Below are 20,659 nucleotides of genomic sequence, written 5' to 3'. Positions count from 1 at the left end.
TTCTTCAATCTTCACTACGTCTCTTAGCTTTTGTAATATATTTTTTTTAAAGAAGCTTCATGATGAATCTTCAATTTATTTATCATTTTAACATGGGTTATAGTTTCCAAACCCAAGATGTATTGATTATATATATATATATATATATATATATATATATATATATATATATCAAAAGTTTTATATAATTATTCAATTAAATTTATATATTTAAATATTTTTTAATAAATAAATTTAAAAAAATTAATCATTTGTGTTTATTTGATAATACACAACTAATTATTTATGTAAAAAAAATTTTATATTGTCAATATGTCAAAATTAAATTTAATTTTTAATACACCAATAATATATATAAATTTAATTTTGATGAACTCATAATATTAAAAAATTATATATATTTAATTGTGTATTATTGTATCATTAAAAGTAATTCATTTTTAAATATGTATTTATACTATAAATATATTAAAATTAAACTCTTATATATATATATATATATATATATATATATATATTAAATGCATCGAAATTAAATTTATATTCAATTAAATTATGACAATAATTCAGGTTATGCATGTCGTAGTATTTTTCCTAATTTTCCCACCATCTAGTTATAATTATGACAAATTATCATGTTAGATGTCAAAAAATATAATGACATGAATATTTATTAACAAAATACTCTACAACAAAGTAACTTATCCAATTAAATCCAACTAAGTTGTAGAATTGTTTTCTATATTCACGTACATTTTTTTTTTTATTTCGTACATCGCAGCTTCTTCTTTCTTTTTTTTTCTCATCTTTTTCTTTTGTGATCGTTGTTGTTGTCACTATCACCACTACTGCTGCTGTTGTAACACCCTAATTTTAAGTACCTCATGATCACACTAAAAGTCCGAGTACTACTTACTTCTATTCCTTTAATTATATATTATATTTATTTAATATTGAGCCTTCGCGAGTACAAACTAAAAGTTTAATTAAAGAAACAGAAAGATTTTACTGTTAATCACTAAATTACAAAGATAATGTTTGAAAGATGTCAGATAGGCAATTAGGTCTACAAGCAAACAAAGATACATTGGAACAATAAGATTTGGTTGAAAAATAATCATATCACATTCTGAGAAAATTCAAGGTAAAAATTCTAAGGAAGATAATAAAAAAAGAGATGGCACCAATTCGTGTAGCACGAATAAAGAGAATACGTCGAAATGAATCCTTAAAATGCAACTTCTAACGTTCTCAAACCCTGTGATTCACATAACCTATTATTTCTATCTCGTCTACGATAATCTATTAGTATTCCCGTATACACAATTCATTAGTATTAAGTTGGCCAGACCTAATACCATGAGAAATGCAACGGTCGACTAACAGCGACAGTCATGCATGTGAAACTCAAACTCTTGTCATTAAGACAAGTCCTATTGCATGACAGACACTCAGAGTATGCAGTGAAGCATAGTCAGTCCATTCTCAAAGCTCTAACAAGAACGACAGCTTTGATACCATAATGTAACACTCTAACTTTTAGCATCTCATGATCGCACTAAAAGTCCGAGCGCTACTTACCTCTATTCCTTTAATTATATACTATGTTTATTTAATATTGAGCTTTCGCGAGTATGAACTGAAAGTTTAATTAAGAAAACGGAAAGGTTTTACTGTTAGTCACTTAATCACAAAGATATATATATATATATATATATATATATATATATATATATATATATATATATATATATATATATATATATATATATATATATATATATATATTCACATAGCATTATATACATAGACTTATTTCAAGATTCTCAAATACAAGTCCTATCCCCTCTAAAAACTAAAAACAATAAAAGACGAGGGGAAAATAAAATCTAAGAACTTAACTTGTGAGTATAATCTTCTATGCTCTTGAAACTCTGCACTAAACCTTCGCACCTGTAGCTGAAAGGGATAGAAATAGGGGGTAAGAATTAGAGAGTTCTTAGTAGGGTCGGGGTTAGAAGTTAAGTTCATTATCCAAATTTGAAACTCATATTTTTCCTATAAAAATTTCACGCAAAATGACATTTCATATATTTCACCGCTTATTAAGAAATCATTTTAACCAAATCTTATCGCTGGTCCTTTCAATCACGGCCTTTGACCCAAATCAAATCAACTTGGTCTACTCTGGACCAAATTAAACCAACTCGGCCTTTGGCCCAATTCAACACGAATCACCATCAAAACTCAATCACAAAACAGAATTAATCATAGGCACAAATAATGCAAGACAAACATAAATCAAAGAGTAATTACAGAACATAGAATCTAATCACAAGCACACACAATTATGAAAACATAATCACAACAAATATGCGCAAACAAGTATGATGCATGTTTAGTCTTATACAGGCCATGAGCTCATGTGTCGGTTTGTTGCCCGATTCCCGACACTAGTCCTGAGATAAGCGTTTCATACCGCTGTCCTTATCTCAGCCAACGTCCCCTCCATGAGCGTTACGCATCGCCGTCCTCATGGGGGAACCTTCCTTCTGGTCTTCCGTGAGTGTTACGTTTCGCCGTCCTCACTGAGCCGTCCTTATAGTATCAAGTGAGCGTTACGTATCGCCGTCCCCACTAGACACTTGGCACTAAGGCCCAAACAGCATTCAATTTCTTTTAAATCTTTGCTCTCTACTCTACTGCGGTAGAGCTCCCATTAATTAATACCTTCTTTTCTATCTGCTCTATTGCGGCTGACGTTCATTGAAATCTTTTGGTCTTTTAATTCTTTCGTTCTTTGTTCTTTATTGAATTATATTTTCAGTTAACTCAGCAACATTTGTTTGAGTTTGGCTTTCAGTGGCATAACCTCTGTAAGCAACCTCCATCTTATAAGTGCGACTCTCTTGAGCCGATGTATGCAGATATAACCTTTGTAAGCAATCTCTATCTTACAGGTGCGACCATCCCCTGGATTGGCCGATGTATCTCTGGAAAGCTCAGTGGACTCACCACCATATCCGTGCTTATTTTATTTTCTTTTCATTCTTTCTTTTTTTTCTTTTCGTTTTTATCATTCTACAATATAAATTGTGTTCGCATTATTCCCTCGCCTTTCCCTAAGTGTCTTATGAAAAAGAATTATAAAGTTCTTTAATTAAGTCTGCGTTCTCTAAAACTTTTAAAATTACTCTGCTTACTTGTTTTCTCATTAATATTACACATTATAATATTCTTACAAAATAATATTTTTGATAAATACTAATTATAATAATGATTTATTTTAATATAAATGAGTAATTTTAAAGAAGTATTTAAAATAATATTTATAATTTTCTTTTTAAAATTCATTTTACAAAACCTTATTTTTAAATATTTACTAATTACTTTATAAATCACAAACTCTTTAATATTCTATTCTTAACCTCAATATTTTATAAAATTATATTTTAACCATCACTTATTTTTATATTTATAAAAATAACCTTAAACTTTTATAAAATACTCATTTTTACTCCCTGTATTTTATTTATTACCCAAAATACCTAAAAACTTATATAATTACAAATAGTACCTCGATTTTTATATACAAATACAATGTTACTCTTCAAAAATAAAATTTAATTACTAATAGTCCTCTTATACCAAAACCGAAACTCTTACTCCTTCGCTTTCAAACTATTATTTATATTTTAATCCATTTTCGAGTTCTTCGATTACTGATTTTTCTCAATTTTTAATTTAATCTTTCTACTACCAAATCTCTTTAATTTCCTCAAAATATCACATCACAACAGTCCAAAAACTATTAAAACAACCACAATTAAGCTGTTCTTTATAGCTAAACCAACAAATCACAAGCAACAACAATTATTCAACATAAACTCGTTCAAACTCAAACAATAATTAACTAAATCAACACTCACTTATCAAATTCATATTTAATTATTATATAGTTGTCAAATCCTACTTCCATACGAAATCAAAATAATAGAAATTTTAGAAAAGCTTTTTGATCGGCTGCTGAAGAAAAAAATATCAGAAATTGTTTATACCTCCTAAAATTTTAGTTGACTGAACTTAAGGAAAAGAGGAATTACGTCACTGTCAATTTTCATCAAACAAAAATAATACTAACACATAAAAAAAATACAGACATTTTTTATCGAATTACATTTTTTATTAAAATTACGGATAGCAAAAAATCGAATGCCGAAGGTTGGAGGTCCATGGAAATCTTTCTCTCACGCCCACACGGTCACTTCTCTATTCTGTTTTAATTCGGTGAAGCATGAGGGGAAAAAATATTATTAGTGATGATGGTGATTAATATGATGGGAGATTAGGTGTCATGGTTATTGGTTAAAGGAACATGTGTAACAATGTATATATGTATACCAAGCCACGTTATTTCCTTCCTCTCTTCTTTTTATTTTTATGATTCGGTGATGGTGATCATAATAAAAATTATTTAAAAATCTTAATAAATTTTAAATTTAAAGTCTTATAAAATTTAATTTATTTATTTTTAAAAAAATAATTTTTTTAAATAAAATAATAAATTATAATTAACTCATCATTTTATTTGAATTTTTTCTCCTCTTTTTTTCTTTTTTTTCTTTTCTCCTCTTCCGTCGTCGTCGTCGTCATCATCATTATTATCATTATTATCGTTATCGTTAGAGAGTGAAAAAAATAATTATAAAAAAATAAAATAAAAACAAAAAAAAGAAAAAGATGAAAAAGAAGAAACAGTAACAAAAGATAAAGAAGAAGAAGAGAAAAAATTTTGAATTATGTAAAATTTATCAAAAAAATAATATCAAAATTTCTAAACAATAACATATAGATATCTTAGTTTTGACACCGAAATTAAAGTGTCACTTTAAACAAAATTTTGGTGTTATTTTTGTTTCTAGCAAGATCAATCCAATAAGTATGAATCTACATTCATTTAACAAAATAAGATTGAAATACATGTTCATTCAAGTCTAATATGAGAAACAATACTTCTAAAAGAGAAGATGTAAGAGCAAAAAAAAAGAAAGAAAAATAAGAAAAAATGTAGTATTAAAAAAGAAATTTATGTATTTTGTAACAAAATTTCGATGTTAAAATTATGAAATTTCAGTGCTATTTTTGTTTATGACAAGAATTCAATTCAATAATTGTAATTCAAAAAAATTGTGTCACAGTAAAATATTTTGATGTTATTTTATGATAAATTCTGCATAACTCAAAACGTTCCCTCCCCTTCTTCTTCTTCTTTTCTTTTCAATTTCTCATAATTCTTTTGTTTTATCTTCGTAACAAGAATAAAAATAAGAAAAAAAGAAAAAAAATAAACAAATAAGAAGGAGACATATATAATGCTACAAAAATCACCAAAAAGAAGAAGAAGAAAAGAAAAAAAATTACAGCAATATCAAAGTAATAAAAAACGACGATAACAAGAAAATATATAAAGAAGAAGAAAGAACACGAAGAAAAAGAAAAATACAAAAAAAAAACGCAAAAAAAAACGCAGGATATAGAAAAATAACGTGTTCACATGCGCTAACAATAAAACTAATTTTTGTTAGATTTAAACCAATTTAATTGAATTTAATCGTCAAAAATATTTAAATATGTATAATCACTCATTAATTAATTATTATAAACACATGGTTGGAAATAATGAAATCAAATTTTAATAAACATGAAATAATCAAGTTTCATAAGAGGAAAAAATGATGTGTGTGCGTGCCTGCTATTACAATATATATATATAACATGAAAAAAAAATTACGAATGACAATTTCATACATTTAAAATAAAAAATTATATACAAATCATCAATAATAATTTTATTTATTTAAATTTTAAAAAAAGTGATTTAACTATTTTAGGTTTTGAATTATTTAATTTTTTATTAATTTTAAAAATAAAAACGGGAGCAACGAGTACTTTATTTAATTTTTTGTAAATTAAACTCTTTCTCTATTTTTCACATATGAAAAAAATGTTTAAACTCTTTTTCCACTTCTTCTTTTTCATTTTTTTATTTGGATGTGATTATTGAAAATAAATTCTCTCTGTGTTAGACTTGCAAATAAAAATAGTAATGGATATCTCTAAAGGTGGGTATTCCTTTCTCGTCTTCATCTTTTTTTTTTAAGAAAAATATCTTCCATCTTTGTTTTATCTTTATCGCAAGTTCCTGTTTATTTCTCTTCATGAAAAGGTGGATACCTACAATATCCGTAAATGTTAACTTTTATTTAAAAAAAAAATAATTTAAAATTATAATATAATCCAATACAATTCAACCAAATTTAATATATTGAAACACAATTAAACACAAATTTAATTAACATAATCTACAGGTTTTTGACATAAATAAAACAAACCTATGCCAATTTTACTGGATTCTCTTAAATAAAATTTTGAAATGTGAATACCCTCTTCGTACTATTATATAAATCGTCCTAGGGGCATGAGGGTTATATAATATGTTAATCATGCCACCTAGGGACGATTTATGCATGCATGGGCCATGGGCCATTGGAATAAGGCATAAATTGTGCTAGGGTAGAGAGGGTGCAGACATTACTATAAATCATCCTAGCCTAGTGGGTTTCACGTGATTTCATCCTAAAACACTCCTGGGTAGCATGATTTTCGTGAAAAACGTAACCATAAGCCCCCTAGAGTGATTTATGCTCAATTTAGTAACCCTCAAAGCCCAGTTACGATTCACTATCAAATTTGTAACTCTAAGAAGGCTAGAATGATTTATGATGACAAAATCTCTATAAATATACGAGTGCAGTGTCAAACGAAGCACATTTGAAGTTTATTGAGTTTTGAGAGAGATGAGTGACACTATATTTTTGTTAGTTCATCACCGAAGAAAGATTGATGAAAACACAAATGAGGGTGTCACGTTTTCAAGTAAAAAGTATATTGGTGTATTTGTAAGTCTGTCAATGACTTTGATGGAATTATAGAATAGTATATTATAGAAGGCGGGAAAGTGTGGAAAGAAACATGTGAAATAATTATTTTTTTGAATTCCTATCTCACCTAGGCAAGGTTATGTTAAGTTTGGAAAGTACGAGATATTTGGCGATGACAACATGCAAGTTATATTTCACAGCCAAGCAAGATTTCCTGATTTAGGCGCTATGGAGCTATTTGCCAGAATGGTTGATGTAAAGGGCAGATCTGGGAGATCCACTCCGAATCCGCCAACTGGCATCATAGAAGGGAGTTCCAGCGCTATTCCAGCTGGGCAACCAGTGACTCCGTTTGTTTCATCTCCATCATTTGCGGCTGATTTGCCCGTTTAGGCATATGACTTGGGTGATCGGCGTACCTTTGGAGAGCTCACAGTTGCAATGGGGAGAAGCACCTATAGTAGACGGTGCATCAGCATTCATGGAGGTAAGAGAGAGAGATCCATTTGCGGAGGCTATAGGCGATAATAGGTCGGATTCGGAGCCACCGATTATTGGTGATGAAAGAGATGGCGAGGATGACATCACACGTGACGGGGGTGCACAAACCCAGGCAAGTAGTCAGACACAACAGTACCCTCGACACTTTTCAACTTTGGACCTTGATGCAATGAACCAACCTGCATTTCTATATCAGCAACACCCTACTATTCATAGAGACAGGCCTAGTATGATTGGCACAGACGAGTTTAAAATCGGGCAACGGTTCAAAACCAAAGAAGAAGTTGTACTAACAGTCAAGAGTTATAATATATTCGTTGGGTGTGTAGAGTATAAAGTGTTTGAGTTTGACCAATTGAAGTATCATGGAAGTGTTTGCAGTTCGATAATAGATGTAACTGGCTGATACGTGTGACTATGCGACAGAGAAAAAGCTACTGGAAATTAGAAAGTACAATGTTCCGCACACATGTCTAGCAATAGAGATATTGATAGATCATAGGCAGCTTGATTATCATGTCATATGTGCTTCAATTTTGTCATTGGTCATGGTGGATGCATCAGTCTCTGTAAAGGTATTGCAGAATGAGGTGTCATCCAAGTTTGGTTTCAAGCCCAGCTATAGAAAGGTGTAGATGGCCAAGCAGAAGGCGATTGCTCAGATATATGGAGACTGGGAGGAGTCTTACAACCAGATACCAAGGTGGATCATCGGGGTTCAGTTGTATATGTCGGGCACTATAGTGGTGTTGCATACTTCACCAGTGAGGTCAGGTAATACGGTAGATGGAACGAAGGTTTTCCTTCATCGATTATTTTGGACGTTTCCTCTGTGTGTTAAGGCATTCAAGTATTACAAGCCACTAATTTCTATCGATGGGACTCATTTATATGGGAAGTATGGAGATACTCTGTTAATGGCGATTGCACAAAATGGAAAGAACACAGATAATGACAAAATCCCAAAATCATCATCAACATATATCATCACACATCATAATCATTTTTAACAACATCCAAAATCATCATAAAGAGTCATAATTCTCCCCATTCCCCAATAACATTTTCACAACTCATCATCAATCATCAATAATACCAACAACTCTCAACAACTATAATAATTCTCAACATTCATCATCAAATCATTAAGCTCCCAAACATTTCACAACAACATTACACATCAATAATTTCTCATACATAGATCTATCACTTACCACCAATCATCATCATAATAATCATCCAACACCTATCTCAGCACACCATCAATAATTCATCATCATGCTACATATACTCAAAGTCATCATACATCATATTCATCAACATCCAATTTCAATCCTATCTTATGATCCACTAGTCTAAGTATCCAGAGATATTACATATTACATAGAGGAGACCGAAACCATACTTTGGCCAATTTCCAATATGCGTAAACACCAAAAGCTTAATTCTAACAAGATCAGCAAGCCTCATGCACCAACACCACCTCCAAGACTCACCAACTATCAAGCCATACACATTGATTTATTTGGTCCAACAAGAACTCAAAGCCTAGGTGGTAAACATTATGGTTTAGTAATTGTGGATGACTATACTAGGTTTGGTTGGGTTTTATTTCTTGCACACAAAAATGAAGCCTTTTCGGCCTTTGAACCTTTTTGCAAGAAAATTCAAAATGAAAAGGATTTGAAAATCTCTTCTATAAGAAGCGATCATGGAATTGAATTTGAAAACAATTTGTTTGAATCCTTTTGTGAGGAATTTGGAATATCTCACAACTTCTCTTGTCCAAGAACACCACAACAAAATGGTGTTGTGGAAAGAAGAAATAGAAGCATACAAGAGATGACAAGAGCCATGCTTTGTGAGAGTAATGTTCCAAAATTCCTTTGGGCTGAAGCGGTTAACACAGCTTGCCACATTTTGAATAGAACAATCATAAGGAAACTTTTGAAGAAAACCCCTTATGAACTTTGGAAAGGCTACCCACCAAACTTAGATTACTTGCACATTTTTGGATGCAAATGTTTTGTTTTAAATAACAAAGAAAATTTGGGAAAATTTGATCCAAAGGCTTATGAGTGCTTGTTTGTAGGATATTCCACAACTAGTAAAGCATATAGGGTTTATCATCAAGATGCTAGAATTATTGAAGAGTTCATACATGTTACATTTTGTGATACTAACTTGGTGCAAAGCATTTTGGAAGATGGTGATGCAGGAAATCAAGCTCAAAAGGATGATGAAGCTGCTCAGAATTATGAAAAAGAAAATTCTGGACAAGCTGAACCAGAAACAGCAAATGCTGAAAAGTCAAGAGACAATTCCATTTTGTCTCATGAACCTGAAGAAAATTCTGCAGACAGCAGCATACAGATTCCATTGGTGACCGAATCTGCCTCCAAGTCCACTAGACCTCGTGAATGGAGGTTCTTAAAGAATTATCCTGAGGAATTTGTCATTGGGGACGTCTCTCATGGAGTGCAAACTAGGTCTTCCACTAGAAAGGCAAATGAAGGTTCAAACATTACCCTTCTTTCACAAATGGAGCCTCAAAACGTCAAGGAAGCCCTTAGTGACCCATCTTGGATTAAGGCTATGGAGGATGAGCTTCTTGAGTTGGAAAAGAACCAAGTGTGGACGTTGGTTCCAAGGCCAAGTGGAAAGAAAGTGACCGGCACCAAGTGGATATTCCGAAACAAGTTGGGAGAAGATGGTAGCATTGCAAGGAACAAAGCAAGGCTTGTGGCACAAGGATATGACCAAGAAGAAGGAATCGACTTTGATGAATCCTTTGCCCCTGTTGCCCGAATGGAAGCCATTAGACTTCTCCTAGCCTATGCTGCATTTTGTGGTTTTAAATTATACCAAATGGATGTGAAATGTGCATTTTTAAATGGTGTGATAGATAGAGAAGTATATGTGGAGCAGCCTCCCGGTTTTGAAAATAAAGAGCATTCTAATCATGTTTTTAAATTGTCTAAAGCTCTCTATGGTTTAAGACAAGCTCCTAGAGCTTGGTATGAGAGACTTAGCTCCTTTCTTTTGAAAAATGGTTTTCAAAGAGGCACCACTGATACAACTCTATTTATCAAGAATTCTAATGATTCTTTTATTTTAGTCCAAATATATGTTGATGACATTATTTTTGGATCAGCAAATGAATCCCTTTGTACTGAATTTGGAAAGCTCATGACAAGTGAATTTGACATGAGTATGATGGGTGAACTTAATTTTTTCCTTGGGCTACAGATTAAACAAACTGAAAATGGTATTTTCATTCATCAAGAAAAGTATGCCAAGGAATTAGTTAAGAAATTTGGTCTTGAAAATGCCAAAACCATGGGAACTCCCATGCACCCGAATTCTAAATTGGATAAGGGAGAAAATGAGAAAGATGTTGATGAGACTAGGTATAGAGGGATGATCGGTTCTCTTATGTACTTAACCTCCTCTAGACCCGACATTGTGCAAAGTGTTGGATTGTGTTCAAGGTTCCAATCCAAACCTAAGGAGTCACATCTTTCTGCGGTTAAAAGGATCATTAGATATGTTCATGGCACATCCAACTTTGGTCTTTGGTATCCTAAGACTGATGATTTTTCTACAGTTGGTTATTGTGATGCAGATTTTGCTGGTGACAGAGTTGATAGAAGGAGCACTTCTGATTTATGTTGTTTCCTTGGAAAGTCCTTAAATGTTTGGTCAAGTAAGAAGCAACCAACAGTGGCCTTATCCACTGCAGAGGCTGAGTATATAGCTGCTTCTTCGTGCTGTTCTCAGCTTTTATGGTTAAAAACACAGCTTGCTGATTACAAATTGAATGCTGAAAATATTCCTTTAATGTGTGATAATATGAGTGCCATCAATATTTCTAAAAATCCAGTTTTGCACTCTAGGACTAAGCATATTGAAGTGAAATTTCACTCAATAAGAGAACATGTCCAAAGAGGGGATATTTGTATTCAATTTGTTAAATCAGAAGAGCAATTAGCAGATATTTTTACTAAACCATTAGCTGAAGATAGATTCTGCATGCTTAGGACTTGTCTAGGAATTTTGAGTTATAATTCTTTGTTTGAAAAATGCTGATGTGCTTGCTGGAGAATTTTGTCTCATGAACAGGTATGAGACAATTTTGGGCAGATGATGAATGTTTCCTTCAAAATAGCGTGTTCTGGGCTCATAGCAAGTGAAAAATCAATCTGGGCCAACATCAATTCAGATCTGGGTAGTCCTATATGTTTCACTAATTCAAACCACATCTGGGCCCAATGTGAATGTTACATTCTTACTTGTGTGTTAAAGTTTTCATTAAAAGTTTGTTTATGGCCCGAACAAAGGTTTTGTTTTAATTTTTGACTTTGGTCCAAAATGAATTTCAATTTAATTCTGATTGCCATTCAAAATTTAAAATTAATTTCCTGTTTTAATTTTAAAAATCAAATAAGATCTTCTCTTTTATGAGGTCATGTCTTGTCAAGTCTTTTCAAATGATGATGCAGTTGCATGGTTTTGGAAAATTGCTTTTGGGTACGGTTACCAACACTCCCTCTCTTCCCTCCATAACTTCTCCTCAACCCTTCGGTTTCTTCCCTCTCACACCACTATCTCCCTTTCATCAAAAGCATCATTTTAACCAAAATGAGAAAGAAAGTCATTGCAAAAAGGGCTCCTCGTGAGAAGATTTACAAACTACCCACAAAGCCTTCCACTCGCTCTCAAGACCGAACCTTTACCCCTTCTCCTTCTCCTCCTACCTCTCCTCCTCGCTGTGACCCCATGGCTCGAACCAAAAATACTCCAAGGTTCCCTGCCTCTGCCAAGCCAACGCCACCACCGAAAGTCACACCATCCAAGCCAGGTTCATCGAAACCGAGTTCATCCAAAGGAAAGCGACCTGCAGCACCAGAACATCCACCTGAGTCCACACAACCAAAATCTAGGTCTGTTCCATCACGTTCTCAAAGAGGTAAAGCTCGAGTTCCTCTCTCATCTGTTAGAGAACCAGAAGTTGATCCTTTTGCTCACAAATCACACTATATGACATCTCACTCTGACTTTAACCCCCATCGTTTCAAATCTGCCATGAACCACGATTTCTATGAGGGAGTTATTAAGTATCGTACTCTATGTCCATCTTTTCTGGCTGATTTACCTGATTTGAAAAAGAAAGGTTTTCCTTTTGTTGAAAACTTGGAATTTTTAGACTGGAATCACCTTTTTGACATCAAAAAACCTGTATATCCTCAGTTGGTCAAAGAATTTTATGCGAACATGACTTATCATGAAGGAAGTGTGCATTCTTATGTTAAGGGCAGAGACATCTATTTAAATAATGAAACTGTCAGTGATGCATTGAAGTATACTGATGTTGGGCCTTGTGCTTACACTTCGGTTAAGTGGGATGAAGGTGTTGGAATTTCTTATCTTGATGCATTGGCTCACATTTGTGAACATGTTTCTTTAATTGATGGCATCACACCCACTCACAAAGCCCTAGGATATGAACGTGCTCAATTACACCGCATTGTCAACCACATTTTGATTCCTCAAAGTGGTTCATATCAAAGGGTTTCTTACACTGACACACTTGTTTTATATGCCCTTATTACAAAAACAGAAATCTCTTTTGCATACTTGATGACTAGATACATGTTTGATTCTGTTCGAAGTACAAAAGATAAAGCACTTCCTTATGGCATGTTTCTAACTTGCATATTTGAGCATTTTGGTGTTGACTTGACCAATGAGAAATATGAAAATAGACATTCATACCTAAAGGGGGGTGGTTCAGTGAAACAGAACAAAGGACCCACTAGATCTGAAAGAGTCGTCCTAGATGATGAAGATGAGGACTGTGTCCCTGAGGATTCTCCTGCTCCTTCCACCGAGGGTACTTCCATTTCCACTGGGAAGAAATCCACTCTGCTGAATGTGGTCAAGGATGTAGCTCAAGAGTTTGTATCTCAATCAAATCACATGATTGCCATGAGCAAGGAACAAAGGAAGCTAGCTAGCAAGCATGAGAACTTTCTGAAGAAATCAAGGGATAGGGTGGCTGTGCTCATGACCTTCATTGATAACCTTAACAATGATGAAGACATTGCCACTGATGTTGAAGAGAGTGATGCCTCGGAAGATGGTTCTGATGCCTAAAATTTGTCTCATGAAGACTGCTACTGCTGCTCTCGTTTTGTCTCATGAATTTTATTTATTCTGCATCTGTTGAACTTTTTTTTGGATGACTGTAATAACTCTAAATACTGCTGCACTTTTGTTGGTTTAGTTAGAACTTTTGAACTACTATCTAACATTTCCTTGCAGGATTTGCATTGATGTTTTTGTTGATCCTTTGAGTTGTCCACCCTTGATGACAAAAGGGGGAGTAATGATGGGTATTTGTGATGTTGATGATGGGTATTTGTGATGTTGATGCAGCTACTAGTAGTTCTCTCGAATTTTTGTCTAATTGCTGCACTAAAAATTGATCTCACATGATGAATCCTTTTGCTGCTAACATTTAATTAATGTTGGGCTGATTATGTGATGTTGCTCACTTGATATCTCTTAGACAAGATAAATGTGTATAGCTCTTTATTGTGCTTTCTTTAAGTACAATGCATAAACAGGAACAAAGAGGAAAGCATAAATCCAGGGGGAGCTAATCTTGAAAAAGAAAGGGGGAGCAACATAAAAGCAAATGACAAAAATCAAAGGGAGTTTTCTAAACCTAACTCAAACTTATTTCCTTTTGATTATTGCTTAAATCATGTTTGTCATCAAGGGGGAGATTGTTGAGTTAAGAAATTAACCAAAATAATTAGTGATGACAAACATTATTTTTGGCAAAATAAATAATTAGAGTTGTTAAATTAATAAGTACACATTGCTAATTATTTATGCTATGTTGCAGGTCACACTTCATTTTTGGCAGCCCAAGTTGAATGAATAACAAAACAAAGCTAATGGGCTGAATGGAAAGTGTGAATAAAGACAAGCCCAAGTCATTCATATCAAACAAAGAAGCATAGCAAGACACCGGGCCAAAAAGAGAAGAACCCGATCCAAGCTTGAAATTGTTTTCAATTTCTCCCATCTTGCTCCAACCAAGGCAACGTTCCTCTCCTCTCAAATCAAGTCATATCAAGACTTCAGAAAAGTAAGAAAGAGAAAGAGCTTCTTCACCAAACTAATAACCAAAGAAGCAAGAGAGAGAGAATTGAAGCTTGAAGCACAGAAGCTAAAACAGAAATCCCAAGCTAAATCAAGCTTAAGAAAGGTGAATCATATCATCTTGCATGCATCAGATCTTCATCCTTTCTTTCCTACTCTCTGCTCTATCCGAAAATGGCCTTGAAGGGAAATTTGTTCTCTGCCCTATTCTGCTGTGTATCTACGGTCTTAATCAAGACTTGGGGACCAAGTTGGTATTCAAGGGTTCAGATTTGGTTGACCACTGGAAAACAAGTTCGGTTACTTCTTCATGACTTTCGGTCAAGTTGGAAAAGTCAGAAGCAAAGGTTACTCTTTGATGTTAAAAATGAAAAAGTGAATCTATGAGTTGGTGAAGCTCAAGGCTCAAGGTGTTGACCTTGGATGAAGAACCAAGGAACGTGCATAAAGATAAAAAAGGAGCTTGCTGTTCATTCAAGACAAGGTGAGATAACCAGTAAACTTGAGGTGTTTGTTCTGAGAGAGCTCTTTGAAAAAGTTCAACTAACTGGACAGTGTAACCTAATCAAAGGTGCATTCCGCCAGTATGAAGAACTAAATCAGAGGCTTGCTAATCTGGTTTTTCGCATAGCACAGAGGCTGTTGGTGAAGTCAATCTCCTTCATGTTTTTCTGATTGTAATGTACTTTTCTAAGCTTATCTTTCTGTAATTTCTTGAGAGAAAAGGCAAAGTGAGAAAGCTTAAGAAAAAGCCATGAGTGAAAAGGCTGAGAGATACACTTGAGAGAAAAGCCTAGAGTTATTTTTAGATTTCTTTAGGTTGGTTAAGTGTCTTGTATCTTATTCCTGTTTGGTATCCCTTTCTTAGTTGGGTTAGCACTAAGAGTAAATAGTTAGGTGTTAGCATAGCCAATGACAAGTTAGGTTAGAACTTGAGTGTGAAATTGGTGTATGTAATACTGTTAACTATAGTGAAATTCTTCCATATTTGTGGAGGAGACTGGATGTAGGTTGCATAGCACAAAGCAACCGAACCAGGATATATGCTGGTGTAAGCCTTTTCTTCTCTGTCATGTTCTGTTTTCTGTTATTCATGAGACAAAAATAAATTGTCTCATAAATTTCCGCTGCTGAGTTCAAACAGAAACAAATTTGTAACTTCTTCAAAAAGGTCAAAACAGAAACTAAAAAAGTAGGCATATATTCAACCCCCCTTCTCTAAGCCTACTACAACCTTCAATTGGTATCAAGAGCTAAGGTCTCAAGAATCAAGCTTAACCGCTTGGAGCAAAGATCCAATGGCGAACAACTTGGGCACAACCACAGTTGCCTACACCCTCACTGAAGGTCAGTCAAACAACCGACCACCTTTCTTCAACGGGAAGAACTATTCCTACTGGAAGGATAAGGATCTTCATCCAATCCATTGACTACAACCTATGGAAGATCGTTGTGAGCGGTCCAAAGATCCCAACAAAAACAAGTGCTGATGGAGTGGTGACTCCAAAAGAAGAAGCTGAATGGAATGAAGATGATAAGAAGAAGATAGAGCTGAACGCGAAAGCAATCAACCTTCTTCACTGTGCTATCAGCTTTGAAGAGTACCGGAAGGTGTCTAGATGCAAGACAGCCAAAGAAATCTGGGAAAAACTCCAGGTTACACATGAAGGCACCAAACAAGTCAAAGAAACGAGGATTGATATGCTGCGAAAAGAGTACGAGATGTTTAGCATGAAGGATGGAGAAAGCATTGATGAAGCATTTGAGAGATTCTCAATCATAATCAACAACCTTGATGCTATGGGTACAAACTATGCAGAACAAACCTTAGTGAGAAAACTCCTTAGAAGCCTCACAAAAGAGTGGGAAAACACTGCCACTGTCCTAACCGAAAGTAACAACATAAGTCCAATAACCTATGATGAGCTGAGAGGAAAACTCCTTGCCTATGAAGCCACACACACAAACACAGACTCAAAGAAAAAAGGAATAGCCCTTAAGTCACAAATAGAACCGAAAGAGAGTGAGTTAAGTGATGGTATTTCAGATGACGAGCTTTTGTTTTTTGCTAGGAGATTTAGAAGGATGTTGAAGAGCAAAGGCAAATACAAGGGCTCAAGTTCAAAGGAGCACAAGATAGACTTGAGCAAGGTGACATGTCATCATTGCAAGGAGGCTGGACATTTAAAGTCAAACTGTCCAAAGCTCAAAAAGGAGGACAAAGGAAAGAAGGAAAGGAAGAGAGTACTCATGGCAGCTTGGGAGGATCTTGAGAATGACTCAAATGAAGAAGAAGAATCTGAAGGAGATGACAAGGATTGTTTCATGGCTGGAAACAACAGTCTCGATGAGGTAAACTATTATGATTTGACCATTGAGGACTTGCATGCTATTATTGATGATCTTACCTCAAACACCTCAAAACTGCTTGATAAATACAATGAATGCAGATCTGAAAGAGATGTGTTAAGAGCTGAAAATGAGTTTTTAAAAGAAAAAGTGAAGGAAACTGAATGTGCTTTAGACATCATTGAAGAAAACAGATTTCTAAAATCTGAACTTGAAAAATTAAAAGGAAAGCACATTGTGGATCCCTCACATGAGTTAATTGCTGAAAATGAAAGATTAAATGACAAAATTAAAAGGCTGAATGGTGACTTGGCAAAATTTGCACAAGGTTCTAGTAACTTGGACAAATTACTTGCAAGTCAAAGACCATTGTTTGAAAAATCTGGTTTAGGCTACATAGCCAAGGAAGATGCTGTTTCCAACACTTCCTCTATAAAATTTGTGGCCTCTTCATCAAATACTAAATCCATACCAAATAAATCAGGTATCGGATATGTTTCCACTTGTGAAGAAAAATCTAATGAAGAATACACAAATAAAACTGAAATTTCACCAAGAACTGGTCCGAGTTCAAACCGACCAGGTTTGGGCTATGTTTCGAAAAATGAGGTTGTTTTCAAGAAACCACCATTTTACAACAAAACCTCATATTCGAAAGGTAATAATGTTCAAAAAAATTCTGGTGAAAATGCTTTTGCAAAGAGGAATAACTTTAATAAAAATCAGTTTGTTAAAAGAAATGCATCTCCTCCAAAAACCAGAAAATTTCAAAGCTTTAATCATTTCAAGCAATATAACTCACATCAGTTTCAGCAACGCACTCAAGAAAACCATTGTGTTAATTGCAAGAAATTTGGTCACTCATATGTACAATGCTTCATTGAGAAGAGAGTTGTAGGAAACAAAGTCTACAATGTTGTTTGTGATTTCAATGCACTTGGGCAACCAAGATGGATTAACTTCAAAGGATCCAAATTAATTTGGATACCTAAGGCTACTTGAAACTCATCATGCAGATTTGCCTAGCATCCAAGAACAAAAAGGACATGTGGTACATGGATAGTGGATGTTCAAGGCATATGACTGGAAGGTCAACCTACTTCATCAAACTAAATAAGTATGATGGAGGTTTTGTGACCTTTGGAGATGATGGTAAAGGTAAAATCATTGCTGTTGGAAAAGTAGGTAATGAGCAATCTACCTTCATTGATGATGTGCTTCTAGTTTGTGGTTTAAAGCACAATCTTTTGAGTATTAGCCAACTGTGTGATTTAGGATATCTAGTTGTTTTCAAAAGACTTGAATGCTGTGTTGTTAGTGAAAAAACAAATGAAGTCATGTTTGTTGCCAAGCGTTTCAATAATATGTATGGACTTACTCTTGATGAACTAAAGGATCAAAATGTAGCTTGTCTTCACTCTAAAGAATCTGAAAAGTGGTTGTGGCACAAGAGATTGGGTCATGCAAGTATGTTTCAAATAAACAAACTTGTAAAGAAAGAGTTAGTAAGAGGTCTTCCTTTGATTAAGTTTGACAAAGACATCACTTGTGATGCTTGCCAAATGGGAAAACAAACAAAAAGTTCTTTTAAACCAAAGGAAGACATCTCTACTAAAAGACCACTTGAGTTGCTACACATTGATTTATTTGGTCCAACAAGAACTCAAAGCCTAGGTGGTAAACATTATGGTTTAGTAATTGTGGATGACTATACTAGGTTTGGTTGGGTTTTATTTCTTGCACACAAAAATGAAGCCTTTTCGGCCTTTGAACCTTTTTGCAAGAAAATTCAAAATGAAAAGGATTTGAAAATCTCTTCTATAAGAAGCGATCATGGAATTGAATTTGAAAACAATTTGTTTGAATCCTTTTGTGAGGAATTTGGAATATCTCACAACTTCTCTTGTCCAAGAACACCACAACAAAATGGTGTTGTGGAAAGAAGAAATAGAAGCATACAAGAGATGACAAGAGCCATGCTTTGTGAGAGTAATGTTCCAAAATTCCTTTGGGCTGAAGCGGTTAACACAGCTTGCCACATTTTGAATAGAACAATCATAAGGAAACTTTTGAAGAAAACCCCTTATGAACTTTGGAAAGGCTACCCACCAAACTTAGATTACTTGCACATTTTTGGATGCAAATGTTTTGTTTTAAATAACAAAGAAAATTTGGGAAAATTTGATCCAAAGGCTTATGAGTGCTTGTTTGTAGGATATTCCACAACTAGTAAAGCATATAGGGTTTATCATCAAGATGCTAGAATTATTGAAGAGTCCATACATGTTACATTTTGTGATACTAACTTGGTGCAAAGCATTTTGGAAGATGGTGATGCAGGAAATCAAGCTCAAAAGGATGATGAAGCTGCTCAGAATTATGAAAAAGAAAATTCTGGACAAGCTGAACCAGAAACAGCAAATGCTGAAAAGTCAAGAGACAATTCCATTTTGTCTCATGAACCTGAAGAAAATTCTGCAGACAGCAGCATACAGATTCCATTGGTGACCGAATCTGCCTCCAAGTCCACTAGACCTCGTGAATGGAGGTTCTTAAAGAATTATCCTGAGGAATTTGTCATTGGGGACGTCTCTCATGGAGTGCAAACTAGGTCTTCCACTAGAAAGGCAAATGAAGGTTCAAACATTGCCCTTCTTTCACAAATGGAGCCTCAAAACGTCAAGGAAGCCCTTAGTGACCCATCTTGGATTAAGGCTATGGAGGATGAGCTTCTTGAGTTTGAAAAGAACCAAGTGTGGACGTTGGTTCCAAGGCCAAGTGGAAAGAAAGTGACCGGCACCAAGTGGATATTCCGAAACAAGTTGGGAGAAGATGGTAGCATTGCAAGGAACAAAGCAAGGCTTGTGGCACAAGGATATGACCAAGAAGAAGGAATCGACTTTGATGAATCCTTTGCCCCTGTTGCCCGAATGGAAGCCATTAGACTTCTCCTAGCCTATGCTGCATTTTGTGGTTTTAAATTATACCAAATGGATGTGAAATGTGCATTTTTAAATGGTGTGATAGATAGAGAAGTATATGTGGAGCAGCCTCCCGGTTTTGAAAATAAAGAGCATTCTAATCATGTTTTTAAATTGTCTAAAGCTCTCTATGGTTTAAGACAAGCTCCTAGAGCTTGGTATGAGAGACTTAGCTCCTTTCTTTTGAAAAATGGTTTTCAAAGAGGCACCACTGATACAACTCTATTTATCAAGAATTCTAATGATTCTTTTATTTTAGTCCAAATATATGTTGATGACATTATTTTTGGATCAGCAAATGAATCCCTTTGTACTGAATTTGGAAAGCTCATGACAAGTGAATTTGACATGAGTATGATGGGTGAACTTAATTTTTTCCTTGGGCTACAGATTAAACAAACTGAAAATGGTATTTTCATTCATCAAGAAAAGTATGCCAAGGAATTAGTTAAGAAATTTGGTCTTGAAAATGCCAAAACCATGGGAACTCCCATGCACCCGAATTCTAAATTGGATAAGGGAGAAAATGAGAAAGATGTTGATGAGACTAGGTATAGAGGGATGATCGGTTCTCTTATGTACTTAACCTCCTCTAGACCCGACATTGTGCAAAGTGTTGGATTGTGTTCAAGGTTCCAATCCAAACCTAAGGAGTCACATCTTTCTGCGGTTAAAAGGATCATTAGATATGTTCATGGCACATCCAACTTTGGT

At 34.4% G+C, this 20,659-nt stretch overlaps 1 protein-coding gene across 1 annotated transcript; it reads left to right on the top strand.

Annotated features, from left to right (window-relative positions):
- The first annotated feature begins 8,077 nt into the window (after nucleotides 1-8,077).
- On the top strand, nucleotides 8,078-8,452 carry LOC112768560 (uncharacterized). The gene has a single exon (XM_025813346.1). The coding sequence runs from the start codon at nucleotides 8,078-8,080 to the stop codon at nucleotides 8,450-8,452; it is 375 nt and encodes a 124-aa protein (XP_025669131.1).
- Nucleotides 8,453-20,659: the final 12,207 nt, after the last annotated feature.

The sequence above is a fragment of the Arachis hypogaea genome, chromosome 1, assembly GCF_003086295.3.
Source record: "Arachis hypogaea cultivar Tifrunner chromosome 1, arahy.Tifrunner.gnm2.J5K5, whole genome shotgun sequence".
Lineage (NCBI taxonomy): Eukaryota > Viridiplantae > Streptophyta > Magnoliopsida > Fabales > Fabaceae > Arachis > Arachis hypogaea.
This window is presented reverse-complemented; position numbering and strand designations above follow the sequence as displayed.